The 20,190-nt window shown below is 38.6% G+C and overlaps 1 protein-coding gene across 6 annotated transcripts in view; it reads right to left on the bottom strand.

Moving 5' to 3' along the window:
• The window catches only part of PAPSS2 (3'-phosphoadenosine 5'-phosphosulfate synthase 2), a 254,574-nt gene that overhangs the window by 221,631 nt on the left and 12,753 nt on the right, over window positions 1–20,190 (bottom strand). Inside the window, exon 5 of one of the 6 annotated variants that reach the window (XM_074382529.1) lies at window positions 9,775–14,243. The exons of the other annotated variants lie outside the window; for them this stretch is intronic. Coding sequence (XP_074238630.1) covers window positions 14,201–14,243 — 43 coding nt within the window. The 3' untranslated portion in view covers window positions 9,775–14,200. Of the gene's footprint in view, window positions 1–9,774; window positions 14,244–20,190 lie in introns of those variants that run through there. 6 annotated transcript variants of the gene reach the window in all.

The raw sequence follows: 20,190 nt of genomic DNA, 5'->3' as shown, positions 1-20,190 counted from the left end.
GGGGATTGAGATCTGTGAGATCTGATGCTACATGCAGGTAGATGGAATCAAAATTAGAGGATACCTAGCTGGTTTCTGCTGCTTATTGGTGGGGATCTCCCAACCCCCAACATTGGGTCACAGAAATTGATGTCATCTGTATGCTTGTCTCCTCCAAATCTCATGCTGAAAAGTCATCCCCCATGTTGAAGGTGGGGCCTAGTGGAAGGTATTGAATCATGAGGACAGATCCCTCTTGAATGGCTTAGTGCTATCCCCTTGGTCATGAGTGAGTTCTCAGTTCATATGAAATCTGGTTAAGAAAGTCTGGGACCTCTCCTTTCTCTCTCTTGTTCCCTTCTCTTGCTATATGATATCTGCTTCCCCTTTGTCTCTCATCATGATTGTAAGGTTCCTGAGGCCCTCAACAGAAGCAGATGCTAGAACCATGCTTCCTATACAGCCTGCATAACTGTGGGCCAAAATACACTCGTTTTCTTTATAAATTACTCAGTCTCAGGTATTTCTTTATAGCATTGCAGAAATGGACTAACAGAAAATTGGTACTGAGGAGTGGGGAATTGCTATAAAGATAACTGAAGATGTGGAAGTGGCTTTGGAACTGGGTAAAGGTAAAGGCTGGAAGAATCTGGAGGGCTAAGATGACAAGATGAGGAAAAATTTGGAACTTCTGAGAGACTGGTTAAATGGCTGGGAACAAAATGCTGATAGGGTTATGAACAGTAAAGCCCAGGCTGAGTGTGAGGTTCCAGATGGAAATGTGAATATTACCGGGAACTAGAGCAAATGTTACCCTTGTTACATCCCAGCAAAGAACCAGGCTGTATTATGTGCCCTAGGGATACCCTCATCAATTTTTCCTCATCTTCCTGTCTTCTTCTGAGCCCTTCTAACTCTTTCAGCCTCTGCCTGTTACCCTGTATTGTGTGCCCTAGAAATACCCCAGTCCATGCAATACAAGGATCTGTGGAAGTTTGCATTTAAGAGCGATGACCTAGCATATCTGGCAGAAGACATTTCTTAGTAGTGAAGCATTCAGGATGTGGTCTGGCTGCTTCTAACAGCCTATAATCAAATATGGGAGCAAAGAAATGACTTAAAATTAGAACTTATATATAAAAGGGAAGCAGAGTGTAAAACTTTGGAAATTTTTCAGTCTAGTCATGTGGTAGAGAAAGAAAAAGTTATTTTCAGGAGAAGAATCGAAGCAGGCTGTGGAGCAACCACCTGATAAAGAGGTTACCATGGCCAGCGCACAGTAGCTCATGCCTGTAATTCCAGAACTTTGGGAGTCCAAGGCAGGAGGATCACTTGGGCCAAGGAGTTCAAGACCACCCTGGGCAATGAAGTGAGACCCCCTATCTCTACAAAAAAATACAATAATGAGCTGGGTTTGGTGGTGCATGCCTGTAATCCCAGCTACTTGGTGGCAGAGGTGGGAGGACTGTTTGAGTCTGAGGGGTCAAGGCTGCAGCAAGCTATTATCATGCCACTGTACTCTAGCCTGGGTAACTGAACAAAAACTTGTTTCCAAAAGAAAGAAAAAAAACCAGAGATTATCATGACTAAAAGGGAACCAGGGGTTAATATCAAGATAATGGAAAAATGGCCTTGAAAGCATTTTAAAAATCTTTGCAGAATCCCTTCCCATCACTGGCCCAGAAGCCTAGGAGGATTGAATGGTTTCAGAGGCCAGGCACAGAGCACTGCTGCCCTGATCAGCCTGCTCCCTGCATCCCAGTTGCTCTGGCTTCAGTTGTGGCTCAGAGGGTCCAAGGTACAGCTCAGGCCACCACTTTAGAGAACACAAGCCACCGTATAAGACTTGGCGACTTCTATGTGGTGGTAAGCCTATAGGTGCACAGTATAAAAGTGAAGAAGGCTTGGCAGTTCCCACCTAAATTCCAGATAATTTATGGGAAAGCCTGGGTCCCACAAAGAAGCCTGCCACAAGGGCAGAGTTCCCACAGAGAAACTACTAGGGCAGTGCCAGGGGGAAGCACTGCATTGGAGTCCTACCACAGAGTCCCCACCAGGGAACTCCCTAGTGTAACTTTGAGAACTGGGCTGCTGTCTTTCAGATCTGAGAATGGTAGAGCCATCAGAAGCGTGCAACCTCAGTGTGGAAAAGCCATAGACATACAACTGTAAGCCATGAGAGCAGCCATAGGAGCTGCACCCTGCAAAGACACAGACACAGAGCTGTCCATGGCCTTGGGAGTCCACCCTTGTGCCAGTGTACTGTGGGTGTGGGGCAGGGAATCAAAGGAAATTGTTTTAGAGCTTTAAGATTTAATAATTGGCTTGATGCAGTGGGTCACACCTGTAATCCCCGCACTTTGGGAGGCTGAGGTAGGCAGATCACTTGAGCTCAGGAGGTCAAGACCAGCCTAGCAACATAGAGAAACTCCGTCTCTACTAAAAATACAAAAATTAGCTAGGCATGGGCCAACACAGTAAGACTCTGTCTTAAAAAAAAAAAAAAAAAAAGATTTAACAACTCCCTGCTGGGCTTCAGATGTGCATGGAGCCTACCACCCCTTTCTTTTGTCTGATTTCTCCCTTTTGGAATGGGAGGCATAGCCAATTCCTGTACCATCATTGTATCTTGGGAGTAAATAAATCATTTCTGACTTCACAGGATCATAGGTGGAAGAAACTCATCTCCAGATCAGACTTTGTAGACTTTAGACTTAGGAATTTTGAGTTAATGCTGGAATGAGTAAAGACTTGGGGAACTATTGTGAAGGCATGATTGTATTTTGAAATGTGAGGCTATAAGATTTGGGGGGCCAAAGTTGGAAAAATATGGTTTGGATGTTTATCTCCTTCAAATCTCATGTTGAAATGTGATCCCCAATGTTGAAGGCAGGGCCTGGTGGGAAGTGATTGGGTCATGGGGGAGGATCCCTCTTGAATGGTTTAGCATCATCCCCTTGGTGTTAAGTGAGTTACTGCTCAGTTAGGTCACATGAGATCTGGTTGTGTAAAGGAGCCTGGGACAGCTTCCTTCTCTCTCTTTCACTCCTGCTCTCACCATGTGGTACACCAGCTCCCTTACCCTTCCACCATGACTGTAAGCTTCTTGAGGCCCTCATCAGAACCAGATGCTGGAGCCATGCTTTTACAGCCTGCAGAACTGTGAGCCAATTAAAGACCTCTTCCTCAGCCTCAGGTATTTCTTTACAGCAATGCAAGAATGAACTAGCACAGAAGTTATGTTGACTATTACTGTGTTGGTGTGAGGACAGAGGAAAAACAGGGTTTGAGCTTTTTCCAAACAACTCCCAAAGACGGAATAAGTAAAACATCTAACTCATAATCATGAGGTATAAAATGCAAGAGGACTTAGCCAACAATTTTTCAGACATTTTAACTACATAGTTCAAATCAAGGGCCCATCAGAGTTAAGAATTTCAGAATGCTCTTCTTATAAATAAGAATGACTAAGCAGTATATAAACTTGGTGTTTGAAACTCAACTGACAAAGTATCAAACTCAGGTATATAAAAAACCAACTGCCTACAGGGAAATATCCATAACCAAAAGAGCTTCCAAAGAGCTAATATATAATCCCACTTAAACAGCTGTTTATGCTTATACCTGTTTGCCCATTTATAAGACTTATTCATATTTCTATTTTCTTTGACAAAGTTAAGTAGCTTAGTGTCAAATGGAAAAACATATCATGTTTCTATGCCAACTATGTGGACACCAAAAATGGAGAGTTAGATACCTTCAACTGGTGGAGGCCGAGACAGTTGTGGGGTTTGTTATACAAACAGTAAGGTTTGTTTGTTTTTATAACTGTTAAATACCTAAAAACAAATTCATAAAAGTATTTATGATCCAATTTTTACCAGAAGCCATTAAAGGTATATGCCAGGACTGTATAAAGTAAATCAGTAATTTCTGTGAAGCAGTGATTTGGTTCCAAGTCTATGAACATGCTGCTCTTTGCCCTATGTCATAATTTATAGTTAATCTTAAAAGAATCCAATCTGGTTCTTAAGCCATCTCCTATGAACTCCAGTTAGTTTAGGCCCAGTCACTATCTGAAAGAACCAAATATCCAGTTTCTCCTAGAATATAACAAAGTCCCTACGATGGAATGAGAACTTTTCTGGTTTCACTCCCAACCTTCTCCAACAAACCAAAGTTGGTCTATGAATAAGCCCAAAATACTGGCAACAACAAATGGGTATGAGTACATGTATGTGTCTGGAAAAGGAAGTAAGAAAGTGAAGTGTGTGTGTGTGTGTGTGTGTGTGTGTGTGTGAGAAAGAGACAGAGACAGTGAGAGAAAGAGACAGAGAGAGAGAGAGAAAAGAGAGAGAGAAAGAGAGAAAACATAAGCATATAGGTATAGGAGGACAAAAAAGGGAACAAAATGTGAAAGGAATTCCTTCTCAGTTGACACTCATAATTATGTTCTTGTTAAATAAAACCCTTACATATATTTTGTCATATGATTGCCAAGAGCACAAAGATTGCTATATTTTACTGTATCTATGGTCTCATGTGGCTTTGTCATTACCATTCAATCAACAGAGTTGTAAGGTTCAAGATACCATGACAAAAAGGACCAAATTTTTCCTTTCACAGAAAAATACTGGGCGTGGTGGCTCATGCCTGTAACCCCAGCACTTTGGGAGGCATAGATGGGAGAACTGCTTGAGCCCAGGAGTTTGAGACTAGCCTGGGCAACATGGAGAAACCTTGTCTCTACAAAAAAAACCCCACAAAATTAGCAGGCACAGTGGCTCATGCCTATAGTCCCAATTACTTGGGAGGCTGAGGTGGGAGGAACACTTAAGCCCAGGAAGTCAAGGGTGCAAGAAGCCATGATCACACCACTGCACTCCAGAGTGTCAGAGAATGACTCAGCCTCAAAACAAAGAAACAATAAATACAGGAAATTGTAAATGTTTTATAAAGGAGGGCTGCTAAGGCAATCACTCAATACTCACGGCATCTGTGTTCTTAACTTTCACAAAGCACATGGAAACCGTCTAAGAATCTATGAAAATGTAACTTCGTACTAGAGAAAGGCATGTGCCCATAAAAATGAATATGTCTACAATTCTGTTCCATATTGGTTTATATCCCCAGAGTCATACATATTCCACAAAAGTCTGATAATTTAGTCCTAATAAATACTATATTTAAAGTATCTAAGCAGAATGAATATTTAACACCAAATTAAGAAAAATTCAGATGTTCTGCATTCTGATCCAATTAGTCATAGTTCTCCAATTAACTTACATTCTCCATCTGTAATGACTATTCTTTCTTTGAGACTCCTGGCAGAAGTATCCCAAAGAATAGGAATTACATCTTTAACTCTGCTCTTTCCCTGATAAAAATGCATTAAACTTGGGATGTTGCATTTTCCAAAAAGTGGCAAAACCACTTGAAAAGATACATATTTTGCTTGAAAATGTAAACTTAGTACAAACACAAGAAAGCAAATGGGTAATCTATATAAATGTCTGAATTGAAATATACAGAATCATGTTTTAAGTTTGGGATCTGGTCAACCCTTCTTATTTTAGAAATAACAGCATCAGAATGGTTGAGTGGATTACTCCAAATTATACCCCTCCTTTTATTTATAGAAACTGGTTAGGAGATTTTATTGTATCTTCAACCAAAAACAAAGTTTAAGTCTAAATTCCTGTCTTTTAATGAGGGATGATAACCATGTGTGTGTTCAAAGTAGATAAAGTAGATAAAGGATACAAAGCAACTACTTTAAGCTATTCAAAAAGCTCAACCAGAAAAACAACTAATAATTGCATGCTTTTCCCCCCAAATGTACTCAGCTAGATCTTTCTAAGCCCTTAATTCACGTTTCACACTCAATTGATGTAATGCAAAGTGTGTTTTTAAACATGATCCAGGAATATCAAATACAGCTTTACACAACTCATATAATTCCCATACTTATGTAAGTTTACAAATAAGCAACATGAACTGCCAGATGCTTTGGGAAGAAAATTAACAGAAAAAATTTTTTGGCTAACTCTTACACATCTAATTGAAACATCAGTTCTAGTGAGCATTTGGAGAAGCATCAATCCAACAGCTTAACACAAATCAAGAACTAAAATGACTCAAATATGACATTTTTTTTCCTCAAGCAAAAATACACTGAAACAGTTTCCACTTCCAATCAAGATGGTGTAACAGGCACCAGATTTCTTGCTCTGCCTTAAACTACTAGGAAGCTGAATGAAACATAAAGTTTCAGACACTCAACAACAGTCAAGAGTACGAGAAAAGGAAGGTAAACGAGGTCACCCCACAACTGCCCCAGCTAACTGCCCAGTTTCCAGACTACGGCACTGGGAGGGGAAGCCCAAACAGCTCAGAAGTTGCCCTGAGCAGCTGAGATGGGAGAGAGAATTTTGGGAGGCCACACTAGCTGAATTCACAGGACAGATTACCGGAGAAGAGATTGCTGCAGACCATATATTAAAAAGTTTTTAAAGATTAGCCAGGCGTGGTGGCATATGCATGTGGTCCCAGCTACTTGGGAGGCTGAGGTGGGAGGTCTGCTTGGGCCTGGGAGGTTGAAGGCTCACTACGATCACACCACCGTCTTCCAGCCTGGGTAATAGAGTAAGACGCTGTCTTAAAAAAAGAAAAAAAATTCCCAAAGCTAACACACACACACACACACACACACACACATATGCACGCGTGCACCCCCGTGCGCAAGAATAGTTTTCAAACAAGCCACAGTGGGAAAACCTCAAAATGCACAGGGTACATATAAATACTCAGGGTGAAATGCCTCAATAATGGGGCAAAATCAGTCCATCAATACATGTTTTTTTTTTTAAAAAGGCAAACCATAGACTAAGAGAATACATTTCTAAAGCATAAATCTGATGAAGGATTTGTACCTAGAAAGTACACACACACACACACACACACACACACACACACACACACAGAGAGAGAGAGAGAGAACTCAGAACAGTAATAAAGATAATCCTATTAAAAAGCAGACAAAATATTTAAAAAGACAACCAAAGTAGATATACAGATATAAATAAGCACATGAAAAGATGTTCAGTATCACTAATCATTATGAAAATGCAAACTAAAACCACAAGTACTACTACATACCCATTAGAATGGTTAAAATTAAAAAGACTTGCCATATGAAGTGTTGGCAGGATGTGGAACAACTCAAACTTTCATACATCAGTGGGAAGAGTTTAGTAGTTTCTTACAAAGTGAAAACTATGGCCGGGTGCAGTGGCTCATGCTTGTAATCCCAGCACTTTGGAAGGCCAAGGCCCATGGATTACCTGAGGTCAGGAGTTCGATATCAGCCTGGCCAACATGGTGAAACCCCGTCTCTACTAAAAATACAAATATTAGCTGAGCATGGTGGCACATGCCTGTAATCTCAGCTACTTGGGAGGCTGAGGCAGGAAAACTGCTTGAGGTCAGGAGATGGAGGTCGCAGTGAGCCAAGATCATGCCACTGTACTCCAGACTGGCTGACAGAGTGAGACTGTCTCAAAAAAACAAACAAAAACCAAACAAACAAAAAAAGAAAAATACACCTACATAAGACTCAGCCATTACATCCAATTAGGTAGGTGCCCAAGAAATCAAAGCATAACATACAAAGATCACAAATATTCAGAAGCATTATTTGCAATAGCCTTCAACTGTGAACAACCAAATGTCCATCAAAAAGTGAACAAATGGTAGTGGATATGTATAACAGAATACTACTTGGCCTTAAATAGGCATGAACTATTTGATTCATCATCAACACGGATGAATCTTACAATTACTTGCTGAGTGAAAGAAGCCCAACCAAAAAAATATTCACTAGGACTCCACTATATAAAATCCTAGAAAATACAACTTAATCTATAGTGACAGAAAGCACATCAGTGGTTACCTGAAAATGGGGGTAGACAGTGAATTAAAAAGGGTGACAAAGAAACTTGGATGTGATGGATATTTTACCTTGATTGTGGTGATGGTTTCATGGGTGTATACATATGTAAAAACTGACCAAACTGTACACTTTAAACATATACAGTTTATATGAATTATACCCCAATCGGGTTATTAAAAAACACATCAAAACAATTACTAAGGGCTGGTATGCTGAGATTAGTGAAAGAAAAGTCTTTGGTAGCCTATTTCAAAGACTCCTCATAAAGCCTTTACCAAACCTGAAAGAGTTCAAATTAATTCTCTCTCAGTAATTTTCTTTTTATCCTTTTTTGTGCTATTATACGTGTTCTCCAAACTTTGAGTCTGGAGACAATTTTGACACATTCATCTTTGTATACCTTCTGTTGCCAGCCAAATAACCTGAACCCAGTGGGTACTCAAAAATAACCTGGAAAATGCTCCGTATTTATTTCAATAGATTTGTCCAAACATTTTTGAAAAATGACAATAGATTTTACTTGTCTATGTTCTAATTAAGGAGAGAGGTTTTAAGTGTAAACCTCAGAATACATGGAACTTATTTAAAATCAACACAACTAACTAAAGCAGAAATAGAAACAATCTTATTTATTTACTTATTTTACTTACTTAGAGACAGGATCTTGCTCTGTTGCACAAGCTGGAGTACAGTGGCATGATTACCGCTCACTGCAGCCTCAAGCTCTCAGGCTCAGCTGAGCCTTCCACCTCAGCCTCCTGTAGCTGAGACTACAGGTGCATACCACCACACCAGCCTAATTTTTTTTTTCTTTTGTAGAGACCACCCTGTTGCTCAGGCTGGTCTCAAACTCCTGGGCTCAACCAATCCTCCTGCCTTGGCCTGCCAAAGTGCTAGGAGTTCTGAGCCACCATGCCCGACCAGGAAAAACTTTAAATCAGCATCCAAATGACAGGTCAAGTATACTGTTTTTCTCTGGTATAGGTAACACCATACCTAGCATGGCTTATTTCCCAACACTGTTCAACTCAAACCATCAAATTAACTTTGGCGTTTTACATTTTCATTCCCACATAGGCCTTTGCTCAATACACTTCTTCCTTGATGTCTTCCTTATTCCTCTCTAGCCAAATTTTGCCTGGAATGATTGTCATGATGGTACTAACAATAACAATAAAATACTTAATTTTTGGCTTTTGTCTTGGTTCTGTTTATGTGGTGGATTATTTTTATAGATTTACATATGTTGAACCAGACTTGCATCCCCAGGATGAAGCCTACTTGATTGTGGTGGATAAATTTTTTGATGCGCTGTTGGATTTGGTTTGCCAGTATTTTATTGAAGATTTTTGCATCAGTGTTCTTCATGGATATTAGCCTGTAGTTTTCTTTTGTTGTTGAGTCTCTGCCAGGTTTTGGTATCAGAATGATGTTGGTCTCATAGAAGGAGTTACGGAGGATTCCCTCTTTTTGTATCGTTTGGAATAGTTTCAAAACTCTTTGTACATCTGGTAGAATTCGGCTGTGAACCCATCTGGACCTAGACTTTTTTTGGTTGGTAGGCTATTAATTGCTGCCTTGACTTCAAACTTTGTTATTGGTCTATTCAGGGTTTCAACTTCTTCCTGGTTTAGTCTTGGGAGTGTGCAAGTCTCCAGGAATTTATCCATTTCTTCCAAATTTACTGGTTTATGTGCACAGAGCTGTTTGTAGCAATCTCTGATGGTAGTTTGTATTTCTGAGGAAATCAGTGGTGATATCCCCTTTATCGTTTTTTACTGCATCTATTCTATTCTTCTCTCTCTTCTTTTTTACTAGTCTAGTAGTTGTCTCTTTTGTTGATCTTTAAAAAAAAAAAAAAACAGCTCCTGGATTTGTTGACTTTTGAAGGGTTTTTTGTGTCTCTATCTCCTTCAGTTCTGCTCTGATCTTAGTTATTTATTGTCTACTGCTTTTGAGTTTTTTTGATCTTGCTCCTCTAACTCTTTCAACTTTGACAATAGGGTGTTGTTGATTTTAGATCTTTCCTTTTTTCTCATGTGGGCATTTATTGCTATAAATTTTCCTCTAGATACTGCTTTAAATGTGTCCCACAGATTTTGGTATGTTGTATCTTCATTCTTGTTGGTTTCGAAGAACATTTTTATTTTCTGCCTTCATTGCATTGTTTATCCATTCGTCATTCAGGAGCAAGTTGTTCAGTTTTCATGTGATTGTGCCTATATATTTAGGATAGTTAGCTCTTCTTGTTGCATTGATCCTTTTACGCCCTTCTTCATCTCTTTTGATCTTTGTTGGCTTAAAGCCTGTTTTATCAGAGACTAGGATTGCTACTCCTGCTTTTTTTTTTGCTCTCCATTTGCTTGGTAAATCTTCTTCCATCCCTATATTTTGAGTCTACGTGAGTCTTTGCATATGAGATGGGTCTCCTGAATACAGAACACTGTTGGGTCTTGACTTTTTATCCAGTTTGCCAGTCTGTGTCTTCTGATTGGGGCATTTAGGCCATTTATATTCAACGTTAATATTGTTGTGTTTGAATTTGATCCTGCCATTTTGTTACTGGCTAGTTGTTTTGCCCATTAGTTGATGCAGTTTCTTCACGACATCATTGGTCTTTACCATTTGGTATGTTTTTGCAGTGGCTGGTACTGGTTGTTCCTTTCCTGTTTAGTACTTCCTTCAGGAGCTCTTGTAAGGCAGACCTGGTGGTGATGAAGTCTCTCAGGAATTGCTTGTCCATAAAGGATTTTAGTTCTCCTTCACTTATGAAGTTTAGTTTGGCCGGATATGAAATTCTGGGTTGAAAGTTCTTTTCTTTAAGGATATTGAATATTGGCCCCTACTCCCTTCTAGCTTGTAGGGTTTCTGCCAAGAGATCTGCTGTGAGTCTGATAGCCTTTCCTTTGTGGATGACTTGACCTTTCTCTCTGGCTACCCTTAGAATTTTTTTTCCTTCATTTCAACCCTGGTGAATCTGATGATTTAAGTGCCTTGGGGTTGCTCTTCTTGAGGAGTATCTTTGTGGTGTTCTCTGTATTTCCTGGATTTGAATGTTGGCCTGCCTTGTTAGCTTGGGGAAGTTCTCCCGGATAATAGCCTTAAGAGTGTTTTCCAGCTTGGATTCATTCTCCCTGTCATATTCAGGTATGCTGATCAAGTGTAAATTAGGTCCTTTCACATAATCCCACAGTTCTTGGAAGCTTTGTTCATTTCTTTTCACTCTTCTATCTCTAAAAAAGGTGAGCTTTGGCTCACCTTCCCTGGGCTATTTTCACTGTCCTACCAGTCCCATGGAAAGGAACTTCTCATTTTATTTCATTGATTTGATCTTCAATCTCTGATATCCTTTATTCTGCTTGATCAATTTGGCTGTTGAAACTTGTATATGCCTCACTAAGTTCTCATGCTGTGTTTTTCAGGTCCATCAAGTTATTTATATTCTTCTCTAAGCTGGTTATTCTGGTTAGCATTTTATCTAACCTCTTTTCAAGGTTTTTAGTTTCTTTGCATTGGGTTAGAACATGGTCTTTTAACTCAGAGAAGTTTGTTATTACCACCTTCTGAAGGCTGCTTCTGTCAATTTGTCAAACTCATTCTCTGTCTTGTTTTGTTCCCTTGGTAGTGAGGAGTTGTGATCCCTGGCAGGAGAAGAGGTGTTCCGGTCTTTGATGATTTCATCTTTTTTGCGCTAATTTCTTCCCATCTTCATGGATTTATCTCCCTTTGATCTTTGAAGTTGGTGATTTTGGGAGGAATCTCTGAGTGGATTTATTTTCTGTTGAGGCTGGAGCTATATCTCCCGTATGAGGTTTTTTCCCTTTTTGTTTTTTTTTCTTTAGTGCCTGTAGAGGCACTGCTGGGCTATGTCGGATTCAGTCAGGCTGCTGGGTGGCCTTCTCTTGGAGTTGTTTATTCAGGTGAGATTAGCCCTGCCTTTCCAATGGTGGCCATCTTTCCTTGCCAGAGCTTGATCTTCCTGGTTGTGGTCAAACTGGTGTATTTGCTGCAAAACTCTCTAGCGTGCAGGCTTCAGTTTGTTAGGTTTTGTCAGGGTGGGACCTACCAGGCCATATGGCCTGTTTCCCTACTTTCAACTCTGCCTCTTTCTGTGGGATGGGTAGTTCTGTCCCGCTGGCATTAGTCCAAACTTCTGCCCAGGTCTGTGCCAACAACTTGTGGTGTCAGGCGGGCCAGAGCTGTCACTCAGATTTGCATGGACAACTCGCAGTGTCCTCAGTCCAGTGGGGCTCTGGTAGACTGTGGGTTGCAGGAGGGATGAGGGAAGCACAGAATCCGAATCGGAGCACTGAGGGGTTGAAGTCCCTGACCCTCCAAGCCAGCTGCACTTTCTGGGTGGGGACATGCCCTGTCCCGTCTCGATTAACCCTCCCTGGGCTACTCTCACCCTGCTTCAGCTCACCTTCTCTGGGCTATTTTCACTGTCCTACCAGTCCCACTGAAAGAAACTTGGCATCTCCCTTGGAATCGTGGAGTCCTCTAGCCCTCTGCATCTCACTCGCTGGGAGCTGCACTTCAGAGTTGCCTCCTCTTGGCCATCTTGGCGCCCCAAGGTATAACTTCTTATACATGTTCACATATTCCCAAAGCCTAGCACTATGACCGCTCATTGTATGTGCTCAAAAACTGCTTGCTGAATTGAAGTGAGCTGAGCCTTTAGTTATGGAACCATTAAATCACTTTCTCACCTCTTAGGTGGTAGAAGCATTTCTTCTGTACAATCTCTGACACAGTTATCCAGATTTAACTAGCATACTTCTAAAATAGGAAACTTACTATTTCACAAAACAGCCTATTCCACTGATTTAATGGTTATTAAAAAGTTGTGGAGTTTTGTGTGAGGTTTCTTTTTTAAAACTAATAACTAAGATTTGCCTCCCAGTTCTACTGTTGGGGTCAGCACAAAGTAGGTATACTCTCCAACTATGGCAAGAACAGATGCAACAATAGATTTGAGAGTGATTCTTAAAAAGCTGGATAAAATGCAACAAGAATAAGTTTGAAAAAAGATGTACAGAGGGAAAATAATTATGCAGAAATAATGAATAACTACTTGGTAGACCTACAATCTATCAATAGTCAAAAAGTGTCTATTCTAAAGGAAGCTGGACATTTGAAACTGAATTCAGCATACAGTCAGGCTAGTTACATAAACTTTTACTTATTAATATTTAGCCAGTATGTGGCTGAGCATGGTGGCTCACACCTGTAATCCCAGCACTTTGGGAGGCCAAGGCGGGCAGATCACCTTGAAGTTAGGAGTTCAAGACCAGGCTGGTCAACATGGCGAAACCCCATCTTGACTAAAAATTCAAAAATTAGCCGGGCATGGTGGCAAGCGCCTGTAATCCCACCTACTTGGGAGGCTGAGGCAGGAGAATCACTTGAAGCTGGCAAGCAGAGGTTGCAGTGAGCCAAGATTGTGTCACTGCACTCCAGCTTAGGGGACAGAGCGAGACTCTATCTCCAAAAAAAAAAAAAAGAAAGAAAAAGAAAGTATTTAGCTAGTATCTTTCAACACTAAAGAGATTCCTAGCACCGAAATGATTCCTGATACCCCTGGCTAAACTCTATGAAATTGTGACTTCAGAAAGTTAGCAAAAAGACCTAGAATTGGCATACATTTCTAAGAACTGTAAAGAAACAAGTTTCCTCTGTTACAATGGGCTAAATGACCAAATAACTAAAAATCACTTAGTGCCACTACACATTTATCTCAATGCTGCCATCTTATGTTAAAATATGGGACTACAGAGCTTTAAAAAGCCATACCTTATAGATTATGAGATCTGAAAATATCAATGATTTGAAACCCTACAAAAAGGTAGAAAAAAAGGTTAACACTGAGAGTTGAGGTATTTAGTAACAGTAAAAAATATTTTAGGGTAATTAATTTAAAATGGAAGCTCTCATGAGGCAAGTAATTATAGACTCAAAATAAATCTTACTTTGAGATAACATGAAGTAACTTGTTGAATTCCCCGAATCTAAAAAGATTATATTAGCAGAGACATGGGGAAAGAGACAGTAGAATAAAATCTAAAGATACCTCATTTCTTCAGTAAATCCACTCTGCTTTTCTAATCAAAGCTGCTTAAATAGCAATATCTGCTTGAATTTGCTGGTTTTGACTTTAATTCCATCACTGTAGTGATGGTGCAAAAAGGAAAATAAAAGTCAAGTTCCTAATAAAATTCAAGGAGCTGAATTTCAAGGGCTGGTTATATTTACCTGAAAAATTAACACTTCTCAATTATTTGCAATCTTCTTTTTTCCATGAAGCAAAACCATGCTGTTAAAATTATGTTGAAAAAAAGATTCAGTGGCACTGAAGAATGTTTCTGATTTAACGTTAATATAAAAAAATACAACCTGTATACATATTAACATTCCAACAAGGAGTAGGAATGGGATGGAGAAAGCGAAAAATAGTCCAGGAATCTGGGAATTAAGTGAAAGTCATTTCATCAGATAATATGAATGTCAGAATACTTGTTTGTAAACTCTAATTCCAAATTTAAAAAAAAGATTTGAAGTCACATATGAAAAAAAAAAGATTAATGTTTTGGTAGAAGAGATCAGAAAAAATACAAAGATAAAATTAAAAATCTATTAAATTTATAAAATTTAAAATATCTATAAAATGAAAAATCTATTAAAATAGTATTATTTTAGTACACTGGTGCCTGACTGTTGATGTGCAGAGAAAAGCAGTATGTGGGAATTCTCTGTCCCTTCTACTCAATTTTGCCGTGAACCTAAAACTTTTAAAAGTCAATAATTAAAAAAAAAAAACAACATACTTGATCCTTGCTGAGCATAGATTAAATTTCTTCAGAGGTATTGCTTACAGCATTGGTCAATCTGTTTTTAGGAGAGAAATCTTACAGAAGTCTCAAAGTGTAGTTTCTTCTCCTTTCCTATTTTAAGATTTGATCTTGATTCAGTGAAATAAGTATCTTTCAAAATCCTCATCAGTCTTTTAGTACAGAGATACCCAGTGCTGGGAAACCACCTGCCAGCATCTTCACCATCACTCACTGCTGAACAGTGTTTGTTGAGTCTTTCCTCAGTTAGAACAGGAAGCAGTGGCCAAAATGATTTCCTGTCTGAAAGGGTCAAACTCTCCTTCCTTTAACTTCTTATATTATTTCACAATTTTACATCAACAGCTATTATCATTATACTGGCTTTTATAAAACATTTTATTTTCTCTAGATTGTAAGAGCCATAGAGCGATGACTTTGCCTCAGTCATCAATGCCTGACATATAACATAGTAGCTGCTTTGTTGAATGAATTTTGTTTTCAATCCACAAATAATGGCATAATCATCCAAAAGAAGTAAAAATGTTTTCCATCTTGCAATGAAAAGGAAGTTAGTTTAATAAATGAGGCCATAAAGTTTGAAAAGAGTAAGTCTCACAAAGTACTTATTTTCATTATTTGAACAATTGCTGGAGGTGGCAGGGGCGGTGGAGGGGAAGGGTGTGTAAATATCTGAAAAAAACACAAATGACATGTTTGGGCCAGAGAACTCTCATATATAATACCAATACCATGTCTGCATATCATATTATACTAAGTGCTTTAATAAATATTATCTCACTGGATTATCACAATTCTATGAGTCAGGTGAGGTATGGGTTAAGGATTCCTTATCCAAAATGTTCAGGACCATAAATCTGTTGGATTTCAAATTTTCTCAGATTTTTAAATATTTACATGTACATAATCTTGGGGATGTGACCCAAGTCTAAGCATGAAATTAATTTATGTTCCATATACACCTTACACACATAGCATAAAGGTAATTTTATACAATATTTTAAATAATTTTGTGCATGAAACAATTTCAACTACAACCCATCACATGAAGTCAGGTGTGAAATTTTCCACTTGCAGCATCATGTCTGCACTCAAAAAGTTTTGGATTTTGGAGCACTTCCAATTTTCAAATTAGGGATAGGCAATCTTCATACCTCTTCTCCAAAGTCAGGAATCTGCAGCATTCATAAAGCAGGACCAGGAGTCAAACCAAATCCAAGCATATGCCTACTTCATCATATTGTCTCTACACCACAGAATTGCACCTGCTGCTACAAGCCATGCATGAAAATTCACCTCATTAGCTTCTCACTATATTGAAATACAATCAGCTACTACCTAACAAAAATGGAGCGCTCAATTAGTTGCATTTTCTCTCTATAACTTATTTGTAGGTGAGATAAGCAAATTATAAGAAAATAAGCAAGATGAACAAAAACATGGTATAGTCATACAAATAAAGATTATTCAGCCAAGAAAAAGAATGACACATGCTACTGCTACTTGTACAACATGGAAGAACCTTGAAAAGATGATGCTAAATCAAAAAAGCCGGTCACAAAGAACCACATATTGTATCATTCCATTTATATATAATGTCGAGAATATGCCAATCCATGCAGACAGAAAATAGATTAGTGGTTGCCAGGGGATGGTGGAGTGAAGGTAAATGGAGAGTGACTGCTAATGCGCAGCACAGACAACTTCTTTCTGAGGTGATGAAGATGCAGTAGTGATGGTTGTACAACTCTGTGAATATATTAAAACACTGAATTGTGTGCTTTAAGTGGGTAAACTGTATATGATACAGGCATTACCTCATGTTATTGTACGTTGTAGATACTGCACTTTGCCACAAATGGAAGGTTTGTGGCAAGCCTGAGTTAAGCAAGGCCATTTGTGTAATTTTTCTAACAGCATGTGCTCGCTTTGTTTAACACGTTTTAGTAATTACCACAATATTTCAAAGTTTTTTATAATTATTATAGTTGTTGTGGTGATCTGTGATCAGTGATCTTTGATGTTTACTTTTGTAATTGTTTTGGGGTGCCATGAACCCCACCCAAGATGGCAAACCTAACTGATAGATGTTGTATATGTTCTGACTGCTCTGCTGACCAGCCATTCTCCATCCTCCTTCCTCTCCCCTAGCCTCCCTATTCCCTGAGATACAACACTGAAATTAGGCCAATTAATAATCCTACAATGGCCTCTAAGTGTTCAAACGAAAGCAAGACTCACATATCTCTCACTTTAACTCAAAAGCTAGAGATGATTAAGCTTAGTGAGGAAGGGACGTCCTTCTGAAGGCCATGAAGGCCAAGTTGAAACCGGACAAAAGCTAAGCCTCGTGGATAAATAAGTCAGGTTGTAAATGCAAAGGAAAAGTTCTTGGAATAAATTAAAAGTGCTACTCCAGTGAACACATGGATGATAAGAAAGTGGAAGAATGTTATTGCTGATAGGAGGAAAGTTTCAGTGGTCTAGTAGAAAATTCAAACAGCTGCAACATTCCCCTTAGTCAGAGCCTAATCCAGAGCAAGGCCTTAATTCTCCTCAATTCTATAAAAGCTAAGAGGTAAGGAAGCTGCAGAAGAAAAGTTAGAAGCTGGCAGAGGTTTGAGGGAAAAAGCTATCTCCATAACATAAAAATGTAAGGTGAAGCAGCAAGTGCTGACGTAGAAACTCTAAGTGATCCAGAAGATCTAGCTAAGATAATTGAAGGTCACTATACTAAGCAGATTTTCAATGCAGACAAAACAGCTTTCTTTTGTAAGAAGATACCATTTAGAACGTCAATGTCTGGCTTTAAAGGATAGGCTGACTCTTTTGTTAGGGGATAATGCAGCTCATGATTTTAAACTAAAGCCAGTGCTCACTGGTCATTCCAAAACTTCTAGCGCCCCTAAGAATTATGCTAAATCTATTCTGTCTGTGCTCTATAAATGGAACAAAGCCCGGATGACAGCACATCTGTTTTTATGCAGCATGGCTTACTGGCTATTTGAAGCCTACTATTGAGACCTGCTGCTCAGAAAGATAGATTCCTTTCAAAACATTACTGCTCATTGACAATACACTTGGTCATCCAAGAGCTCTGATGGAGATATATAAGGAAATTAATGTTGTTTTCATGTCTGCTAACATAATTTCTATTCTGCATCCCGTGGATCAAATAGTAATTTAGATTTCATATGAGAAATAAATTTAAGTATTATTTAAGAAATAAATTTCCATATAAAAATATTTAAGAAATAAATTTCATAAGGCTATAGCTGTCATGGAGAGTGATTCTTCTAATGGATCTGGGGAGAGTAAACTGGAAACCTTCCAGAAAGGTTTCACCACTCTAGACACCATTAAGAATATTTGTAATTCATGGGAGGAGATCAAAACATCAACATTAACAAGAATTTGGAAGAGATTGATTCAAACCCTCTTATGGATGACAGGAAGTAGCTGCAGATGTGGTGGAAATAGCAAGAAAATTAGAAATGGTGCCCAAAGAGGTGACTGAATTACTACAATATCATGATAAAAACTGAACACATGAGGAGTTCCTTCTTAAGGATGAACAAAGTGGTTTATTGAGATAGAATCTATTCTTGGTGAAGATACTATGAGTATTGCTGAAATGACAACAAAGGATTGAGAAAGTTGACAAAGCAGTGGCAGGGTTTGAGAGGACTGATTCCAATTTTGAAATAAGTTGTACTGTGGGTAAAATGCTATTAAACAGCATCATGTGCTACAGAGACATCTTCCATGAAAGGAAGAGTCAACCGATGCAGCAAACTGCATTGCTGTTTTCTTTTATAATAAATTGCCACAGCCACCCCAGCCTTCAGCAACCACCACACTCATCAGTCAGCAGCCATCAACACTAAGGCAAGACCCTCCACCAGCAAAAAGATTACAACTCTCTGGAGGCTCAGACGATCATGAGCATTTCTTAGTAACAAAGCATCTTTAAATTAAGGTATGTATGTATTGTTTTTTAAGACACACTGCTACTGCACACTTGCTAGACTATAGTATAATGTAAACATAATTATTATATATACTGGGAAACCGAAAAAAATCGCATGACTCCCTTCAGTGCGATACTCGCTTTTTTGCAGTGGTCTGGAATTGAACTTGTAGTATTTTTGAGACATGCTTGTATTTGAATTATTTCTCAAACTGCTTTAAAACATCACTGTAAAATCTTAATTTAAAAAATTCAAATATTTTCCAATATATTGCATCACAACAGGGAAGTGATCTAATAATTTTAAAACATTTTCAGTAATTATGTCATAAGCATTTTGGTGTTGCCTTGTAAAAAATCTTTACTAATTCAGAAAAATGGAATTTTCTATTCTTTAAAATTCTTTCCGCTTTTACCAAAAAATTAAATAAGTCCTTTATTTTTCTTTATCCTTTTGTTAAATACTCAGATTAAGTTTTACTGAAACATAACTACCACAAAATTCATCAGTTTCAATTAGAGAGTTAGATATCTTTATGTATACAGCTGTGTGTGTAATCATCACAGTCCAGTTTGGGAAAACTTCTACCACTCTAAAAAGTTCTCTGTTCTCAGCTGGGTGCAGTGGCTCATGCCTGTAATCCCAACACTTTGGGAGGCTGACGGGGGAAGACCAGTTGAGCCCAGAAGTTTGAGACTGGCCTGACAACATAGCAAGGCCCCGCTTCTAAAAAAAAAAAGTTTTTATTTTAAAGGTTCCCTGTGCCCATCTGCAGTCAATCCCTGCTGCTACCTCCAGACCCAGGCTACCACTGTTTGCTTTTGTCTTGAAAGTTTTCTGCTTTTTAGAAATTTCAAACAAACAGAATCATACAATATATAGTTTTATGTATCCGGCCTCTTTCAGTTAACATGTTTCTAAAGGTATCCATTTGGTTGACTATCAGTAGTTTGCTCTTTATAAACTGCTCAGTAGTATTCCAACATATGGATATATCACATGTTTATCCATCTATCAGTTGATGAGTACTTGAACTGTTCATAGTTTTTAGCCACTATGAATAATTTTGCTGTAAACATTCACATGAGTTTATGTATAGATACGTATATTCATTTCTGTTGGGTAGATTCTTAGGAATAAATTGCTAAGTCATAAAGATGCATGTTTGGCTTAAGAAATTACTAACTTTCCCAAAGTGGCTATACAATTTTGTATTCCAAGCAGCAATGTATGAGGTTTCTAATTTCTTCACATCTCACCAACACTTAAGACAATCCCTTTTTTATTTTGGCTAATTTAGAGAATTCGTTAGTGGTATTTCACTGTGGCTTCATATCTAATGACAGCAAACAACCCTTCATGTACTTGTTTGCCATCCATACATCTTCTTTAGCGAAATCTGTACAAATCTTCTGCCCTTTTTAAAAAACTGGTGGTTTTG

This window comes from Saimiri boliviensis, chromosome 12, assembly GCF_048565385.1.
Source record: "Saimiri boliviensis isolate mSaiBol1 chromosome 12, mSaiBol1.pri, whole genome shotgun sequence".
NCBI lineage: Eukaryota > Metazoa > Chordata > Mammalia > Primates > Cebidae > Saimiri > Saimiri boliviensis.
Note: the sequence above shows the minus strand (reverse complement) of the source record. Positions and strands in the feature narration are given on the sequence as shown.